The sequence below is a fragment of the Oenanthe melanoleuca genome, chromosome 1 (assembly GCF_029582105.1).
Source record: "Oenanthe melanoleuca isolate GR-GAL-2019-014 chromosome 1, OMel1.0, whole genome shotgun sequence".
Classification (NCBI taxonomy): domain Eukaryota; kingdom Metazoa; phylum Chordata; class Aves; order Passeriformes; family Muscicapidae; genus Oenanthe; species Oenanthe melanoleuca.
Genome location: NC_079333.1, coordinates 74035229 through 74055320, shown reverse-complemented (window position 1 = coordinate 74055320; position 20092 = coordinate 74035229). Strand labels below are relative to the sequence as shown.

The 20092-nt window shown below is 44.2% G+C and overlaps 1 protein-coding gene across 1 annotated transcript in view; it reads right to left on the bottom strand.

Moving 5' to 3' along the window:
• The window catches only part of PCCA (propionyl-CoA carboxylase subunit alpha), a 267652-nt gene extending 259368 nt beyond the window's left edge, over positions 1–8284 (bottom strand). The window contains exons 1-2 of the mRNA XM_056498008.1: positions 8179–8284; positions 354–431 (exon numbers count right to left, since the gene is read on the bottom strand). Of these exons, the coding sequence (XP_056353983.1) occupies positions 354–431; positions 8179–8232 (132 nt within the window). The 5' untranslated portion in view covers positions 8233–8284. The remainder of the gene's footprint in view (positions 1–353; positions 432–8178) is intronic.
• Positions 8285–20092: the final 11808 nt, after the last annotated feature.

The following is a 20092-nucleotide window of genomic DNA, read 5'->3' as shown; positions in this document are numbered from 1 at the left end:
AGCTTTTGGCTAGTCTAGCTCCCGGATGTTTTAACAGGCCCATTACCACCCACACCATGAAAAGCATTAACAGTTGTTTCATAATTATAACATGTTCAGGCCAGTATGTAACTTTCCCAAGCTCACAATCACTTATTAAGCTTTTTGGTATACACTCAAAGTAGTATCCAACCTTGTTTGATATGTATCCTGCAAAAGCAACATCCTCTTTGCTATAGAAAGAAAAACCAGTCATGGGTTATACCAAGAGAACTACCATTGTTAGCAGCAGCACAAAGAGAAGGGCAGCTTAAAAATCCGAATGTCAGTGTGAGAGTAAGATGTCAAAAAGAAACATGCACCATATTACTTACCTTTTCATTTGGATCGTACACAGACGAATAGAGTTTATGTGAAGTTATAAGGCACAATCTTGAACACAGTGTTTCCCACTGTAGAAGAAACAGGAAGTTAAACCTGTTACAGTATACCATTAAATTAAAAACATTTCATACACTGACATCTTGACGAAACTTATATAGCCTTTCACTCCCCCACCAAGCAGATTAAAGCTCATAGAGAACTGCCCTTCTCCACACCCAAGCAAACACCCACAAACAGTAACCAGAAACAATTCAGAAGCTCTAGATATGAGGTCATTTGCTTAAGCATAACTTTTTTGTAACAAACTCTCTACTATACCATCTTCTTTCCTTCTTGCTCCAAGAAATACCTAGAAGATTCTCAAAAGAGCCTGCATGCATATGTCTATACACAGTGGTGATGGGGAGATGCCTTTACTGCTAGGGAACTGTGGGGCATACAGCAGAGCAGGCAGCAGACTGGGCCCATACAGAGGGGAGATGTTTAACAGACTTTAGATGCTAGCTAAGCTCTCAGTCTTCCCTATCACAGTCTCGTAACAGTGGTCTGAGGACAAGAGGTCTTTTTCTCTTAGACTTCTGCTCTGAACCAACTTCTATAGACAGTTCCGATAGTTTAACATTTTTGCACAAGATAGAATAAAGCAGTAAACACATGCTATTTCAAAGAAAACATGATAGATGATACAATAGATTTGTAAGCAAATCAAGAAGGAGATTCAGATAGGTATTAGTTAAGCAAGTCATTTCACAACATAATGCAGTTAGCCATAAACAAAAACAATCATACAGATAAAATGATACCACACCAAAGATGCATCAATACAGACAGCTCTGGCAAAGTCACACTTAATCACCCACTTGGAATCAAAAAGACTATAAAAAGCCTTAATACTAGATATTGTCTAGTAGGAAACACAAAACAGCAGTGACAGGAACTGCCAGGACTCAATCTGTCAATTCTATCTTAAAGAACTGTTTTCAAAAGTTGCAGAAATCTGAGGAAGTAGTAGCAAGTAAAGGCTGTCCCATGAAAAGACTGGGAAAAAATATACAAATAAGGATTACATTAGAAAAAAGACCAAAAATAAGGAAACATATGTTCACATAAAGAGCTTAATTAGAGAATTACAAGAGTAGTGAACTCAAGATAGTTCAAAAATTGATAAAACTTTAAGTTCACTGTAAGCTCATATTGATTTTGCGGTAACAGTGGCTGTCAGTAACTGGAAAGTGAACACTCCCTATACAGCCCTCTAGCCTGATCACATACTTCTCCTGTTGCATCATAGCAAGCAGAAACCAGCCCAGGATTGAGAAGGCCATCACATTTGTAATGCAGCTAATCCTCTAATGCTATAAGGGAAAAGCAATATATTTCAACAAAAGTAAAGGAAGCCTTAGAGCCATACCAGCTCTTGCCAGCTCCAACCAAGCTTCATGAGCAAAAAGCTACTATAGTTACACAAATTGTTTAGTTGCCAGTCACTAGTAGCAGACATAGCATACACTGTTCCCAGATAATCCACCTATACTTAATTCTTGAAAAGAATTCATGTATGTTTAATTTTTCTGAAACTAAAAAAATGTTAGTGGAAAGCAACCATTCCAGCTTGCTTCAGTGAGCTGATTCCTGTTCAGTTTTGTTTGTTTTGGTGGGGGTTTTTGCTTCTTTTACTTCTTTCATTTAATTCCCTAAAGATAAAATCCAAACTAACCTGAAACACAAATCATTTGATATGCTAGAATCAAATCTGCTAGAGATTTCTTTATTTCTTTCTGCAGGATTATATTACTCTTCATCTGAGGGTGTGACAGTAAATCTGTGTCAGGCATTAAATAGAGGAGTAAAGGACAGAATTCAGCAAGCTGCAATCACACCTGCCAGCTGGTCATTATCCCAAGTTTACAGCACAGTTCTTATACCTTTAGTGATTGCACTGTGATCTAGATATTGTCTCAGGGCAGAGGAAGGACAGATACCTAGAGAAGCAGCAGAGTACTCTCCTGCTCCAGAATACACATGGTTAAGCAGATTGAGTCCCTCTCCTCAGAAACACTATTGACAGAAGTGCTTGAGGGATCACAAGTAGTCTAAAGAAAGTCAGACAGGACACACAAACTCTCCACTGAGTTAATATTATTCATTGGAGAAAGTGCTTGTTAAGGGTCAGTGGGGCTAATCTAAATACTTGCAGTTAGCAAAGAAAAGGCAACAACCAGGCAAGGAAGGAAAAGCTTCTGAAATTTCTTGTAAGTACCTTTCATATAAAACTAGTTTTCGATGCCTATGAGAAACCAGAAGAACTATGCACAGGAGACTGGAAGGAAAGGCTATGATGGGGAAATTAGCCAGCATTAAGCTGTAGAATCTTAGACTTCTTGGGGGGAAGGGGAAAAAAAAAAGAAAAAAAAAAAAGAAAAAAAAAAAAAAGAAAAAGCCCTGTTAAAACTTTTTATGCAGAAAGAATAAAATTACCAAGCAATTAAAAAAAACTTGAAAAACTTTAAACTACACTCCGCTCTGGTTTTACACTACAGAATTGGACAGATTCCACATAAAAACCTTGTAATAGCCTGACCTAATTATATACCTATGTTTAAAAATTTAACTGCCTCCTCTCACACACACAAGTAAATCACTTAGAAAGCCAGATTCAGCCCTGAATTGAGTGTGGGATAATTTCCTAAAACAAATCAAGCACATTGCTCAACTCAGATGTGAAATTCCAAGTCCAGCTCACAGTTTTTAAAAGAAAGGGTTCTGTATGGATCTATACCAATATACACTAAGGTTTAAGAGCTTGCTTAATCTAGTATCCACTTCAAGAAAAGTCTCTTTATAGAGGTCTGCTCCTAGCCACTAGGAGCAATTGAATAATTACTTTAAAATAAACAAGCATTTTGTAAATAATACACGTCTAAGACCACACAGGAACACTACTATATTGCCATTCCTACTGTACAGCTATGGAGGTATCATCACCAGCCCCTAGACTCCCAAGCTCCTGCCACAGGTAGATTCTTTAAGAGCCACATAAAACCCCCAAACACCTATCAAGCCAACAACCCAGCAAAGCCAATCTAACCCTCAAGCTATGTCCTTAATTGGCTGCCTCCCCCAAACCACACATGCCTTAGCTATTATACCTTATACAGACATTTCCACAGAACACAGCCCAGAGAGCTCTGGTTGGCCCAAAGACTTCCTTGTATCTCATAAAACTAGGAGAGGGCAGTAGAGTCATCTGGTATAACCTGTTTTCACCATGATTTGTTACTGCCATTTGATAAAGCTTTTGACTCTTGAAAGCCCAAGAATGAAGGCTATCCATTTATAAGAACTCAATTCTGGACTTCTGCATTTGGCTTGTAGTTTCCCACATCTAGCAAATTTTTAGAAAACATAGTGGTGTATTTTGGTGTACATCAGTGGTGTACAAAGCATCCTGCTTTGTCTATTATTAATAGCAAAATAGCCAAACTGAGCTAAAATAGCTGTAACAGTTATTTTATAACTTCATATTAAAAAAAAACTGCTCTAACTACAGAGTGCCTTGTAGAATACTACATCCACTACACACTGCCACTTTGACACCTCATAGACAACCTGCCTCCCCTTGGGCACCCAACCCTAGGAAACCTCCTGAGGTGGTTTAAGGACACAGCATACAACAGCAAAACAGAAAAATCGACTTGTTATTTAGATATGGCTTATATGTGTGTTTTTAAAGGTTTACATGCCCTCACGGAGGAAGGAAGTCTCCCTGCCATGCTGCTCAGCTTGTAAATAACCCATTGATACAGAGCTTTACAGGCAGAAAAAGGTCTCAGTGTTGAAACAGAGATGCAGAGTTGCAGATTTCAAGCAGGAAAAGCATCATATATCAATATTTGCTGTAAGAAGTCTAGTACAGGAAGGAATGTGTATTTTAGCATTACTAGAAAACACAGTAAGCAATACCCAAGAGTAACAGCTAGAGCAGCATATTTCTTTTCACTAGATAAATTCTACCTCTTCTAAGATTTTTGCCCCTACACTTTCAGAGATCTAGGTGTAAGATACCATGAGAATAACCCCTTTATCTTTGTGGTATATCTAGTATTAGCCATCAGTATTCTTAAGTAGCTATAAAATTGACAAAAATTACGATTTCTCTTTTCATATTTTGATTATACAGCAACTGTTCCCAAATCTTTATTTCAACTCACTTAACAACATAATTTCCTGTTTGTGGAGCTCTATTGATGAAGTAGGTATAAAACAAGAGGAAGCAGACACCTTCAGATGACTGCACAACTTTTAATCTATAAGGCTGAAAGCACAGCTTTGTAGTGTATTATTGTACACATCTCAAACAGGAAGGGAAACATAACACTTCTATATTTCTTCTCTAAGGAAGCACTTTCCCTTCCTTTGTATGCTCAGAGTGCTGAACAGCCAAGCCCTTGTAACTGTAAGCAGATTCTCCTGAAGCCCACTGCAAATACAGCTGTGTTACAAGGTTCTGTAACACACACCGCACTTCACAGTCCCTTCTCTCTGACCAGACTGACAAACACCCCCAATTCTAAGAACAGAAAATCTCCTTCATATCTGCCAACACAGCATACAAACTACAAACAAGGAAACACTCATCCACCTAAGGCTATTTTTTTAAACTCAATCATTCCTACATTCAGGTAGCTTCTCCTCTGTGCCAATCCCTAAAGCCTGTATAGTGAACCAGGCATGGGAATAGAACCAGCTGAGAAGCTACTCACAAGGAGTGGGAAAAATGTATTCTCAGCCAGATTTCAGTCCAGCTTATCCAAGATATCCATGCAGTAGTGCTGGCACAAGCTGGAGGGATGCAGGAGCTCAAAAGGGGCAGTCTGTGATTAAGACCTAGCAGCTGCAGAAAGTTGGAACAGTTTCTAATGGCAGCAGCTTTAAGAGGTCCAGTAAGGCTGGCTGGCACCTGTGAAATAGATCATAGTACTGTAACAATCTGTGCAAGTTGGGGACAGACAAAATAAATTAAAACACAGAGTGTTTTGGAAAAAGAGTGATTGTTTTTTTACCCAATATAGACTTTAATGAACTACCAATTTTTTTTCCTTTCAAAACATTTTGTTGTACTTTTTGCCCACAGTAGATAGCACAGTATACCTTCCCTACAAATTCCAAAAAGCTACTCCTGGAACCAGAAATCTCTACCTGAATTACACTTTAAGAGTGTTTGTCAGTACTAAAGTCTGTTAAACTCCAGAAGCTTATAGCTACATTCATTTCCACAGACTGGCAATCATTTGAGCTCTCTTCCCTCGTGGCAAATGATATCCAACCTTGTTATCCCATCAGCCTGATACTTCTGCACTTATGAACAAGGGTGAAAATATTTCCATGGAATAACAGCATGCTAAAAATAACATCAGAGAAGAGAGCAAGAAGCACCCACGGTACAGATAACTTCCATGACTTAAAAATTTTGAGTGCACAGATGGCAGAGAAACTTTCCATATATTTAATTCAATTATTAGAAAAACCTACACTGATAAAATCTGTATCAGAAGTCTACTCTTGAAGTCACCATGTATAGTATCTATCACCCTGTTTTACATTATTTTAAACAGTCCAGCAGCTCTCTCAAGAGTTTCATGTCTCATGTCATGTGTTGAAATATCAAAAGCCATGTCTCATCCTCACTCTCTGATTACAGCCTTCTTTCAACATCTGGTCTTCTCTCAGCTCCCAGAGTATGAAGCACTCAAAATTAAATTTTAGTTATATTCTAAGCAGAATCCATTCTGCGTAAAACCTAAACAGAAGTGACAGGCACTACATCAGAAACACAGCAAAGAGCCAAATCCCCAGCTCAGTGTTTCTGCACCTTTCTCAGGTCCTTTATTGACTCCCACATGAAAGCAGCACAAGAAGTTAAGGACATCTCAGTAGCTACTAGCCCTTGCAAAAATCATAGTAGTTCTAAGCACAGTCAAGTTGGAAGACGTCAATTTATTATCTGCCTACACTAGTAAAACACAAAAGAATCTATGAAAGCAATTTCCATGCAAATCCATTTTATTAGAGGTTTCCCAATATACTGCTGTCTTGATGGTGACCTTCAGGGCTAGAAAGTACTTCAGCAATATAACTCAGGAGTGCTATTAAATAGCTATAAAAACATTTTGTTTTACAGAGGTGCCACTAATGTTGCATTACTTTATGCACCGATGCTGTCAGACAACACCCTTGAGATGTCAGAAAGAAGGAAACAAAGTAGGCCTTTTACAGGCCTTCTGGAGGCTCCAAATAACTGACATCAAAGCTGTAGAACTACTCAGTAGGAAGAGCAGAAGCCTTCCACATCTATATACACATATATTCATGGCTACCAAAAACAAAGCTGTCAAACAGGATGAGCCCTCTGTTAATGTGAAGTCATCTCCAATTAAACAAGTTTGGTTTTCAAAAAGCTTCTCTTGCATACAACTTCACAGGAAAAAAGGTTTACTACATATATATATTTCCTAAGGAAAAATACTTGAGCAAAACACATGCTCTTTTCCTCTTTAATCCCTTTTCAAAACTCCCTGCCCACAAAAACCACCTCTTTTACATGATTCCTAGAAATAGCGTTGTAGTATTGCTATGAGGCAACATTTCTAGAGAGAGGCCCATTCTACAACCGCAGGGGTGCACTGGGCAAAACATTTTCTGTAATTCATTTCACTCTTCTCCACTAGAACTCTACTCAAATTTTTTCAGGAAAAAAAACACCCAAACTGTAAATTCTTTCTACAGTAAACAATTGGAAGTATGGTGCACTACTTTTCCCATAAAGAAACTAACTGCAGTGTCATTCAACTGTTACACAACACAACGTGCAAATGCTGTTTGTTCTGATCTAAAATAATATCTTTCTCTTAACACAATCTGTGGAAATTACAGAGATGAAAACACAGCAGGTGCCTCAGTGAATTTACTGCAGAGGCTAAAGAAGGTTTTCTAGATAACTTCAGGTCTTCATCAAAAACAGTATTATGGTTCTGCAACGAGTTTATTGCCTTTCCATGAAAAGACAGAAGAGAAAACCATAGTAAGGCTTTAAGTAACAGCTGAAAGCATCATAAGTATCTGGGGTAAAGGGGGAGGTGGAGGGGGATGGGGGGGGGGGGGAAGAGACAACTCCTTTCTCTGTTAGCTAACATTTATAACTAAAAATAACACAAAACTACCCTCTACCCCAGAGTTCTCATAAGGTTGTGTTTAACAGAGGGAAAGGGCGTAAGGAAACTGAAATCACAGAAGCTCAGAATCAATCCGGTCCAAAAAGACCTCTGAGATTATCGAGTCAAACCTATGGCCAAACACCACCACGTCAACTGGAGCACGGCACTAAGCGACACGTCCAGTCTAACAACGACTCCACCACCCTGAAGTGTCACATAACCCGGCTCACGGGCAGAAAATTAATTTTTAAGAAACATAACAAACAAAAAATCACGGTCTCTTGGATACACCAAGGACCGGCCTCTCGGCTGCGGGAGCCCGGGTTTCACAGCCCCGGCAGCGGCTGCTCCCGGCCGGCACTGCCCGACCACCCGGGGCCGCGGCCCAGCACACGCACGCTCCGCACAGCCGCTCGCCCAGCCGGGCGTACCCGAGGGCCACACGGGGAAGCTCCTCAGGGGAGACACCACCCACCCCCGCCCTCCCGCACAGAGAGCAGCCCCCGCCCGGCGACCCCATGCACGGGGAGCCTCCACCACCCGCAGCTCGCTGCCCCCAGGCTGCCGCCGCTCCCGGGCCGGCCCCGCAGGCGACGCTCACCCCCGGCAGCCGCGCCCGCCGGCCGCCCCCGCGCAGGAGCGGAGCCACCGCCATGTCCGCGGCCGCCGCTGCCCGGCCGCCCTTTCACCCGCGCCGCCGGGGCCGGGCCGCGCGCAGCCAATCCCGGCGCGCGCCCGCCCGCCGGGGGCGGGGAGGGGCGCGAGGGGCCCGCCGCGCGCGGCGCGTGCCCCACCGGGGCCGCGCTTGCGCCTCCCGCCCCGGGCGCGGCGGCGGCGGCTGCGCGCGCGTCCCCGCCGCGCTCGCGCTGCGTCCGCGCGCGCCCGGCGCGTGGGGCTGAGCCCGGCGGGACCGCGCCTGCGCGCGCGCACGGAGCCACAGAGCGTCCCATGCTGGGAGGGACCCGCGAGGGTCATCCAAGGGCGACTGCTGGCCCCGCTCAGCACGGCCCCCAAGCCAAGGGGAGCCGCTGGCCCCGCTCAGCACAGCCCCCGAGCCAAGGGGAGCCGCTGGCCCCGCTCAGCGCGGCCCCCGAGCCAAGGGGAGCCGCTGGCCCCGCTCAGCACGGCCCCCGAGCCAAGGGGAGCCGCTGGCCCCGCTCAGCGCGGCCCCCGAGCCAAGGGGAGCCGCTGGCCCCGCTCAGCGCGGCCCCCGAGCCGAGGGGAGCCGCTGGCCCCGCTCAGCGCGGCCCCCGAGCCAAGGGCGACTGCTGGCCCCGCTCAGCACAGCCCCCAAGCCGAGGGGAGCCGCTGGCCCCGCTCAGCGCGGCTCCCGAGCCGAGGGGAGCCGCTGGCCCCGCTCAGCACGGCTCCCGAGCCGAGGGGAGCCGCTGGCCCCGCTCAGCACAGCCCCCGAGCCAAGGGGAGCCGCTGGCCCCGCTCAGCGCGGCCCCCGAGCCAAGGGGAGCCGCTGGCCCCGCTCAGCGCGGCCCCCGAGCCGAGGGGAGCCGCTGGCCCCGCTCAGCGCGGCCCCCGAGCCAAGGGCGACTGCTGGCCCCGCTCAGCACAGCCCCCAAGCCGAGGGGAGCCGCTGGCCCCGCTCAGCGCGGCTCCCGAGCCGAGGGGAGCCGCTGGCCCCGCTCAGCACGGCTCCCGAGCCGAGGGGAGCCGCTGGCCCCGCTCAGCACGGCCCCCGAGCCGAGGGGAGCCGCTGGCCCCGCTCAGCGCGGCTCCCGAGCCGAGGGGAGCCGCTGGCCCCGCTCAGCACAGCCCCCAAGCCAAGGGGAGCCGCTGGCCCCGCTCAGCACAGCCCCCGAGCCGAGGGGAGCCGCTGGCCCCGCTCAGCACAGCCCCCGGGGCACGCCATGTACCTGAGAGCGCTGTCCAGAGCCTTCTTGGACTCTGTCAGCCTGGCGCTGGGACCACTGCCCTGCGGAGCCCGTTCCAGGCCCCATCCAATCTTGGGTGAAGAACCTTTGATTAATATCCAGCCTAAACCTCCCCGACACAGTTTCGTGCCGTTACCCTGAACATTTGGGACTGCCTGCTCCTGTGCACCTCCCAGGAGCCCCAGCAGCACGGGGATGGGATTCATTCCTCCCCCGAGCTTCCGTGGGGAGAAGGTAAAAAGCGCAACTGTGACAGCGTACCTGATCCAAGCTCCTGCCCTAAGAAACACAAGCGTGGTCGGTATGAGAGATGCTCATCATCCTCTACACATCATCTGCAGGAAGTACTTGCTGCTTGGCTTCCTAGCGCTGAGAAACTGCGAGTCAGCTCCTTCTGAAATGACCTGTGCAGCTGGGTCTGGGTTCTGTGCTGCGGGTGTGCTGGATCTCAGCTGATGGCCATGACAGAGTAGAGCCGAGCCCCAAGTAGACGGTCATCCCAGAAATGCTGTAAATTTTTTAACTTGATGAGAGTGAGTAAGAAGTATCACTGTTATCATCTCAGACCTCTGGTAAAATACAGCGGAGGCATTAACTGCCCATAGCACTGGAGCATAGAAAACACAGTCCAAGGTGTCCAAATGAATGTTCACAAACTATAGGAATAACAGGGTTTTTTCCTTTAAATATTTCTACCATTTTTTCCCCAATGATGATGTGGGAGACAAGGGTGGACCTGAACCTGCTCTTCATCCTTACTACAGTAGAAGATCAAGACTACATTTTCTGAGGCTGAAAGACAATTATTCTCAGCTAAGAAAAAGAAGTAGATCATAGTTTGGAGTTCACCCAAGACATGCTTTACAACAAGCTCCTGATAGGGTTAGAAGACAACAAAAAAATTACATCCATAAGAAAAATGTATATGAGCAATATATACACATTTAGATTAGGAATAACCCTCTCAGGCTTTAGAAGAGGTCCTTGGGCAGATAAGAAGGTGCTTCCTATACAGCCAGATGATTATGTAAGTGCACGTTTTACCAGATTACATCACCGCCTCAATTCACACATCATTACATAACAACTCTTATATTTTATACTTTTATAGTCCTCAGTAAATTCTCTCAGTCTATATATACTATATGTACAATCACATCCTGCATATTCCCATGCTGCAGGGAGGCACCAGAGGAGGGCAGAAGCTCCTGGGCAACTGGGTTCACCCAAACCCAGTGGATGTTTTCATAGGACACACAAAAGTCCATGGTCCCCTTAGAAAATCAGAAGTCCCTACTTGCATTTACACATACTATTGAAAATTTTGGCCTAGTTTTATTGTTTGACATCACTTTTTAAACCTCTTGTATTAGTACTTACTGATTCAAACTGAAAGATATGAAAGCTGTGACAAAACGAAAAAGAACACTAGTATCTGAAGAGAGAATGTCAAGGATGGAGCTAGGATCTTGTCAGCGGTGCTGGTCAATAAGATGAGAGGCAAAAGGAGAAGCTGAAACACAGCAAGTTCCACCTGAACATGAGAAAGATCTTTACTGTGAGGGTGAATGAACTCTGGAAGAGAATCCCCAGAGAAGTTGCCGAGTCTCCTTCCCTGGGGTTATTCAAAAGCCATCTGGAAACAATCCTGAGTAACACAATGTAGGAGTCCCTGCCTGAGCAAGGAGTTTGGACTAGAGGACATGCAGTGGTCCCTTCAAACCTTACCCATTCTGTGAACTCTGCTGCATACCAAAGATTCGTGAAATAACTTCTCTCCCTTTCCTCCTAAGTGAGTAGCAAAAATGAAATCATCATTGGTTCCCCTCTGTTGCACACTTAACACATTTGCTCTGCTGCATTAACAATGCCTGCAACCACACAGGTAGGAACAAGCAAACTGTTCTTAATATGTCTAGAGCAGGTCACTGTATTTTCAATTGATAGTCACAAGCAAACCTTGAAGATTTTTTTTTTCAGTGCACATGGAGAGCCTTGACAGTAAGAGAGACCAAGAGCAGAAGGGAGGTGGCTGACCACATTCACCACTGCCTTAGGTGTATTAGATGCACAGAGATACACACCACAACACCGTGTTACTGCATTAGAACAATATCCTGAGGCACCTGACGTCAGTTCCTCCTGCACACATAAAGCAAACAGTCACATGGCATCACCGGGGTGTTTTCTTTTCCTCTACAGAGGAGATTCTGTTTGCCAGCCCCAGCTGAGGAATCGGCAGCCACCTACAGAGGCGCATCAAAGGAGGCCCCCCACAGCTGCAAAGGGAAACTGTCTGGGATTACACACAGACACCGCCAGCTGGGTGCATAAAGAACTTGATGAGAAACGGCCTAATGCAAGCCCGTTACCAAGTGAAGCTAAGGCTCCTCACGAGTCGGAGGGACTGGGGGGAAAAAGAAAAAAAAAAATGCTAATCTCTCTGCACATGAAGTTTTCTGCTTTCAGTATGATTTGATTCTGACTGACAGACTTCTACTAGCAGTCTTTTTGTCTGTTTTGAAATGGGTAGTGCACACAAAATAAATATAAAATTTTGTTTCTGTGAGAAAATAGATATGTAATAAATTAAGATCATACACAATTACTATTGAACATTCAAAAAAAAAAAAGAAAACTTAACATACATCGCCACTGCTAAAGGAATTGTAGATATTCAAAAGTTAAATTGTGAAACTAAAATATCTAGAGTAATTAAAGGATATATGAGTTTGGATAAAAACAAAGACCTTAGTTCTGCATGCATGTAAGCACATTTGTAATGCCATAGCTCAGTATACACTCCTGTCTCAGTGAAGCTATTAGCATGCAGAAAGTTAACCAGGTTTATAAGATACTGGAATTCTGTGCAACTTTCTCTCTCATTATTTTGAGGGGGTCCTAGAGAACTGCAGCTTTGAGTACTGAGAATTTCTTTGATCCTTTCATTATAGCAGAGAGTTACCTTCATCTTCTAACATAACCCCAAATTCAGACAGAAATCATAAGTTGTTGTATCATCACCTAAATTTTAAGCTGCAACCCAGGGAGAAAGCTGGAGCAATTGCAATCCTTCATCTAATAGGGAATATATTGTATCAGGTTTACTGAACATGAAATGCCTTATGCACAAAAGCCTGTGCCTGAAGAACTCAAAGCTAGAAAAACTCTTTGAAGTATCTGTTATATATTCTGTAAACAGCCTTTTCTTCTATCAGCATTCTGCTCAACACTCTGCAAGAGACAGAAATTCAGCCTTAGAATCAGACTAGTCAATATGTCCCTACATCTCTCCGCTATGTACCTACAGAAAAACCTTGACTGTGAGGGAAGATCCCTCATACCAGATTCACCTAAGTCAAGAGCTGCAGGTGTTTTTAGACACCCCAGAGAAACCTCAAAGCCCAGTCACAAACACTGGGAAGCTAGGAGAGGCTGCAAGCTAACAGCTCCCTACCCATCTGGGGTGCCTTAATTTCAACCCCATGCCCAGCTGCCCAGGCTTTGGAGTACAGTGTGGCTCTTTGGAGGTGGCAGGAACATCCTTCCCCCTCTAAGGCTTCTCAAGGCTACCACATAAATGCGTTTCAGAGCTGACTTGATTCTTAAATTTGCCTCCTGGCCTCTGGGAAGCATGTGGTCTCTTTCTCCAGGAGCATGAACCACCTAGGCATCATCATTCAACTTCCCCAGCCTCAGGAAAGTCCTGAACCTCCCTGACTTTAAAATCTTCTCAGAGGCAACTCAAGCACTAGTGCATTTTTAGAGGGACTTGACCTCATCCTCTACCTGGTTTCAGGGCTGGCATCCCCAAGCTAGGTGGAAGATGGTGAATCACCAAGCCAGGCTGCCTTCTTCTGATCCCCTTGGCCCCCAGGGACAACCTTACACTCTGCAACCACATAGTTTAAGAGGAGAGTTCTGGGAAATTTGGATTGTCCAACTCTTGCTCAACTACACTGACAACTTCAGCATCCCAGTATCCTGCTGCTGGTCACACACCCACACACCCATTCTACCTACACCAGCCATTCATTCCCTACAACTCTTTGGGGACAGCATGAGCTGGCCCCAGCCACCCCAGAGGAGCCTCAAAGCCTAGGCAAGAGTAACTGAGGGAGCCCTCACCTACAGGGCACAATCCTGTAGGATCTGAACAGGGTGGGCAGACCTGGGAGCTGGTACTGAGGTCCATCAACAGTTCCAGACTGCTGAAGGCAGGGTGATGACTTGGGTGGGGGTCTATCCTGGAACTCCTGTCAGATGGAGCAGCAAAAGGCAGGGCTGAACACAAAACAGTGACAATAGAGCAAGGTTCAGCCTGGAGACAGGAACAGAGACTGGAGACAAATACAACTCTAGCAAAACAGCTTGAAGCAAGGCTGAAGGCTCAGGCTTGAGCTTAAGTGGATGTTCCAGGATATTGGCAGAGGTTGTGGGTGAAGGCCCAGGTGAGGCTGGTCAGGCACATTAAAGACCATTGATGCATTCAGTGCCCCAACACCCTGTCAAAGTTGCTCACTGCAGCACAAGGCTGGATGCAGAAAGATGCGGGAAGGAGCTCACACATTAGCAAAGTGAGAGTCCTTTTGTCTTGGGGACTATGTCTGGCTTCCTCCACTCTGATGATTTGGATCAAACACAACTTTTAACTTCTTCACATCCTCAGGATGTTAGAAGCCCAGTGACAGAAGCATGATGTAAAAACTAGGAGTTAAGCACCACCTGCTTCAGGCCTAGCTGGAGTCTGCACAGAGCCTGCAGCAGGGAGGGCAGGCAAAGGCTGGGAAGCAGAGCACCTATCTGATAATTCCAAGCACTCGTGAGATGCAGCCCTAAATGACACATTTCTGGAAGGCATCGCACTTGGATGTGATGCACTGTTACCCCTTAATGAAATTTCTTATGAGATTAGCACAGGAATCTCAACTGCTTTGACAGAGAAGTGATGTCTCTGTGGGAATTGTGTTATTCCTTTGATTTTGTGGACTGAAAGGTTCTGCAAGATTGCATCAAAGTAGCAGAGATCCAGAGAGCTCTTTAAGGAGGAAGACGATGAAAATCTGAAATTCATAGAGAGAAGGCAAAAAGAATCAAAAAATATATTCCAGCAAAGCCTGGAAGTAAATGCCTCCTTAATGAAATACTGAAAGAGATTCATAGTCTGGGGAGAACTCAGACTGTGCCGATGTAAAGGTCTTTCTTCCTCTTCAGGAGCCTTTTGACAAGGGTGTTACAGAACTAGGATAAGCATGATGGTTCTACAAGTCTGAGCAAATATGAACTCACAGTGTTATTCACCCCATTGTACAGAAATTAGCTTTGGCTTGGAACCTTGCTGAACAGCTCCCGGAGCTGTCACACTTGTACAACCAAGGAAAAGTTAGCACAATCATATAATTGTTGGGACTGCTGTTTAGCACCTGTGTGACGCCTCTAAAGGTTCTGCATGATGGGTGGGTCATCTGTCTGGGAACCAGGGAAGTGACTTAAAACCAGAGAGGTCCAGAGCACTTGTTGTGTATGAAATGCATGAAACAACTCTAGTGCATGGACAAAAGTTTTACCGAGTTGCTTCTCTGTGGTTCTCTGTGGTTCTCTGTTCACATTGAGTGACAACAGGCTTGCCTAGTAGTCTTACATTTACTGCCTGCTTGTAATGTGAATACAGTTTTAAACAGCTTTGGATCCTTTCTAAGGCATTAGGAGTAACCCCAAAGATTAAAAACAAATTTGTAATTCATTTGGTTGAAAAAAAAAAGCATGTTGTCAGGACTAACAAAGATTTGCGCAATGGCTGTCGGGGCTGTCAAGCCCTAACAGAGTCCTGGTGAATTCCTGCTGTAGTATTTATTGCCTGAAGCTTTACTGCTCAGTAAACAGAATGGTACATTTAAATTTAAGATTGCTTTTAGAATTTGCTACTCCTGGGCATGGACAGGCTAAAGGAGATGATGAAATTCCTTAAAATAGGCAATAAATTCAACAGGGCTAAATAATTTGTTTGGATTCCAGCCATGGCATGAAAGCTTGGAGCAAAAGAGGCAGGTTGGTTTGATCGAAAGGAAAAGAAGCTTTCTTCTTGGGTACATAGTGCAACCATACCCCTGACTACAGAGATGGAAATGAAACAGTGAGGGAGGAAAGGGGAACAGGCATGAGAGAAAATATTTGCTCAGCTCTGTTCCTGATAGTGGCAGCCAGAACTGGCAATTGAAACAATCTCAAGTGGGTTAAAACTTGTCTTGCTATTGCAGCAAAGACGTATGTCCTTACCCATCTTCTCTAATTTCTGATGGATACACTGGAAATTTCAAACTTGTAAAAAGGAGTTCAAGAAGGTTGAATCTCAAAGTCAAGCAGCATTTCTGTTTAGTCACAGCTCTCTCTGACACAAAGGTGTCTCTGTTGTGTGGATTTTCCCATGTCATTTTCCTCGGAACGATTAGTATTTCTGTATGTGGCACAACATATGACACATTGGTGATAATCCTCATATCAAGCATGAGGGTACTCCTGCCAGGTCCTTACTTTGCCTGTGAAGGTTATTTAAGCCCCTAAGTCTTCACAACTTTTCTCTGGTATGAATTTCCCAATGCCCACAGTTTCATATTCCTCCTTGGATCCAGTGATGACAAGAGAGGACAATACATTCACCATAAGGCACTAGGAAGTGCTGGATTTTGTTAGTTCAAAGGGTGGTATAGATAACAAAGACCAGATGTTGAGGTATTAATTTCAGGAGCTCCTGAGCACAAATAAGATGTTAAAACTGAGGGAGGAGCACTTCAAGCACTACTTGCTCTCTGCCTTTTCTAAGAAAAAGAGGGTTCTTCTCCATTCAATCCATGATCCAGATTGGTGACTGGGCAAGGCTGGGATTGTCCTAATTGTCCTGGTCAGCCTCACTGCACCCATGTCATCACCTCAATTACCCCATTTCAGCTCAGGTCAGGGTCATTATGCCTGCTCTGAGCTGCTTGTTCCTGAGTTATTGTTCAGATTTTCATAGTTGACCTTGGACCCAACTCATTACCTTGTCTCTGCCTGATGATGGTTGGACTATCAGTGGGATCTATTGCTGTCATAGCCCCACTGGGCTGCTGTGGAGCTGCCTCATCTGGGCTGTGTCCACTCTCAGCTCAGCTCCTGGCTTCCATAAACTCTGAGAATTCACCCCATTTTTCATGCTTCCTCCCCTGAAGCCTCATGAATCCACATCCTCTGCCCATGTTCAGGAGCCCCATTTCAGCTTGCTGCACTGCTGATGAGACCTGTTGCCTTCAAAACTGTTGCTCTGCTCACCCAACGGTGTGGGCTCTGCCGTGCCTGTGCTGTGATCATCCCCAGCTCACCTTCCCTTGTGAAGCAGCCTTGAGATTGCTCCTCTCTGACAGTCTGTAGGGATTGTAGGAGAAAGGGAAATCTGCAAGGGATGGCTGGGAAAGAGAGGGAGATGGGAGAATTGTGGGGAAGGCATCATTTCCCTAGCTGCCACCACTAATTCTTGTAGTTCTGACAGCTGATCTCAGCTGTGTCAGAAAAGACCACAATGAATGTGCTGTTTCTCTAGCACTTCAGGAGAAGCAGCAATAGTTCCCTCTCTTTGGAGTTAGGTATATTCTCTTCCCATTCATCTCATTCCTGTTCCTACCTACTTTGAAAAGATCTCTTTGTGGTGGATCAGCCTGCTTGAGGCTGAAGGAACATCATTTTTTCCCCTGGGGAAATATCCAAATTCTGGTAACTATTGCCTCTTGTGCATACAGGTACCTCTATCCTACTACCACACCTCTGGAATGGCCTTACTTAATGGTCTACTCTTTTTTGATGATGTTTTTTGTTTTGTTTTGTTTTTTTAATAAGTATTTTAACAAGCCCACGTGAAGCCAGATGCCATTTGCACAGCTGTACTTGTAAAGTGGGCACTCATCCAGATCCAGCAATGGGGAAGGTGCCGTGGTCATCCCTGGAGGAACTGAGGAGGAGAAGGTGATGAAGGCAAAGCCTCACTGAAGTGATCCACCAGGTCAGAGTGAGACTAATGTTTAGAAGAATGTGTACAATTGGCAGGGATGTCCATATTTACACAGCTAAGGACAAGCAATATAAATACAGATGGAGCTTGTCCTGTCATCCTTCAGGACACATAATATCAACTTAAACCAGAAGAAAAGAGCTGCAGAACAGCCTCTATTCAGCAGGGAGCACATGCAGCTGTTTAAAAGATCTTCTGAGTGTGGCTGGGTTATTCACATGTGCAGAGTTAAGTGTGTACTTAGGCTCTCTCCTAAATAGGGGCCCAAAGGCAGGTGGGATTGGCCCAGATCACATAATGATTTAGTGAGGCTGTAGGAAATAATGTCTGGATGCACTGTCCCTTTCTCCAGCCAGTGAATCATGATGCCTCTCTAGGCAATCTGACTGGCATAATCCTGGGGGGGCTCGAAAAGTAGGAAAATAAGAAAGGATTTCCATTTTATCAAGATAAAGCTGTAGCCGGAGCTGATAACAGGTTACTTGAAAGAATGCCGGTCATGTACACTTAGTGATTGTTGCTTAATTTGTTTAAGCTGAAAAAGCCTATTTCTACGGTGGAATACAAATTAGGGTAATTATGTTGTGATGGAGTACTGCATGTGTAAGATGAAAGCCTTTCTTTACAAAAGCCTCTTCATCACTTGAGTAGAAGAAAATAAAATCCTGCTTAAACAACATGTTGTTTTCTGTATTTCCATTTGAACAAAAGACTTTTGAATCTTTTTTCCCCCCTGTAATATTGCATGGTTTGTTTTTCTAGAAGTGCTTTTACTTTTGACAACCTCACAATTAAACCCTCCAACATACATTCCAATATGTAAATATAAAAGGCTGAGGTAAACATAGTAATGTATAATTGTTGCACAGCCTCTGTAGACTATTAGTAGTTGGGCATTCAGATTACATTTTTTTCACATTCTCCTGACTGTCGCAGTTGCTTATAAGCTCTTGTCTGTCAGTATTCTGTGTCATAATAACACAATACACAAAGATATTTGTAGTTGGTTAAAATAAAGTACTGCATGTTTCTATATATTTCTTACAGTCAGATCGTCTGATCATAAATTACTCAGATACAAATTGAAAGCAATTCACTGCATATATCTGTCTCCATGATAATTATTTTTATTTCAACCTGTAAAATCTTTATTCCCACTTCCTTTGTGAACTGCAGTTAGTCGGTGCCCTTACACACTTGCACATTTATCCAAATGATCTTATCCAGGCCATCTTTATTCACGTGAGCAAATCTGTAATTAGTTCCAGCAAATTGCTGCCTAAGACCAACTCACAGAAGTAAGAATTTGCAGGATTGTGTCCTTAGTTAACATGACAGGTGAGAAAATCAATTTCCTTGTTTGAGAGAAGTAGACAGTGTTAAAGTGAATACTCAGGGAATCATTATTTATTCTCTTCACACTAGAATTCAAAATCCGTGTTTGAAGTTTGGGGAATTTGTCTTAATTAGGATTATTTTCAATTGTCAATTTAAAGACTGGCAATTTAATTACCAGGAAAACAGATCAAAGTAAATGCCTGAAATGTACATTTTAAAATTACTTATCAAGGAAGATGGAATCCAATAAAATAAGGGGGGAAAGGAAGTAAATATGCAGATTGCCGAAGTACTCCCCTCCCAGGGAATTAAGAAGACTCCCTCCCTGGCTTCATGTGCTTGATTGAAAAACCAATCATCCTCATATAAAATAGATATGTCAGACCTGGTGCATGCACATGTACAGAGAAAGACAGAGGACTGATTCTCTCTCTAAAAGAAAATGTTGTTTTCCAGGTTACTTTTGCAAAAGTAAGGCTGCTATTCTGCATTACATTGCTGTGTTTACAAGTAAGGTAAGATGTTTGAATCTCAGCATTTACAGCTATGATTGACTGTGATATAAGAAGGCACCCAGAGATGGCAGATGTAATTGGACTTGCAACAACACAGAGCCTCATCACTCAGAGGAGACCTGGCAGGGGGACAGAGAGAACCTAGGCCTGCCTACCTTAGGAAGATGCAAACATGAGGAGGGGGATAGCTCTCATACCTCTGTGTATGGGTGCAGGGGAGCTGAATTCACAGTACTTTCTATGAGGACCTACCACTCGTGTTTGTTCTCATTGGTTCATGGTGTTCAGTAACCTGAGTTAAAACATGTCCCTAGAGTTGCTAAAATCATGCAATGATGATGGAAGTATGAGAAGCAAAAGATACTTACCAGGTATCTATCCTTTTTGTAAAAGTTCTTTACTCTATTACAACTCAAATTGCTTTTGATATATTCAATAAATAGGAGGCTAGATCAAAAGGGATAATATGATTAAAAGGCAATCAAAACGAATAGTGACTGAAATGCTTAGGGAAAGTCCACTGGATTTTTGTGACTCTGTGCAAGAGTGACTCCTCAGGCACAGCATTTTTATTGCCTTCTTTATTCCCTTTCCTAAATGAAGAGGTCAGTATATGCTATGCAAAAAAATATTTTTATTATTTTATCTTGTGAATATTTGCATTGAGCTTATCTTGTCTCCTTCTGACATCACTTGCAGTATTTTTTTTAGTAGTCTGAGATAAGAGCAGGTTTTTTC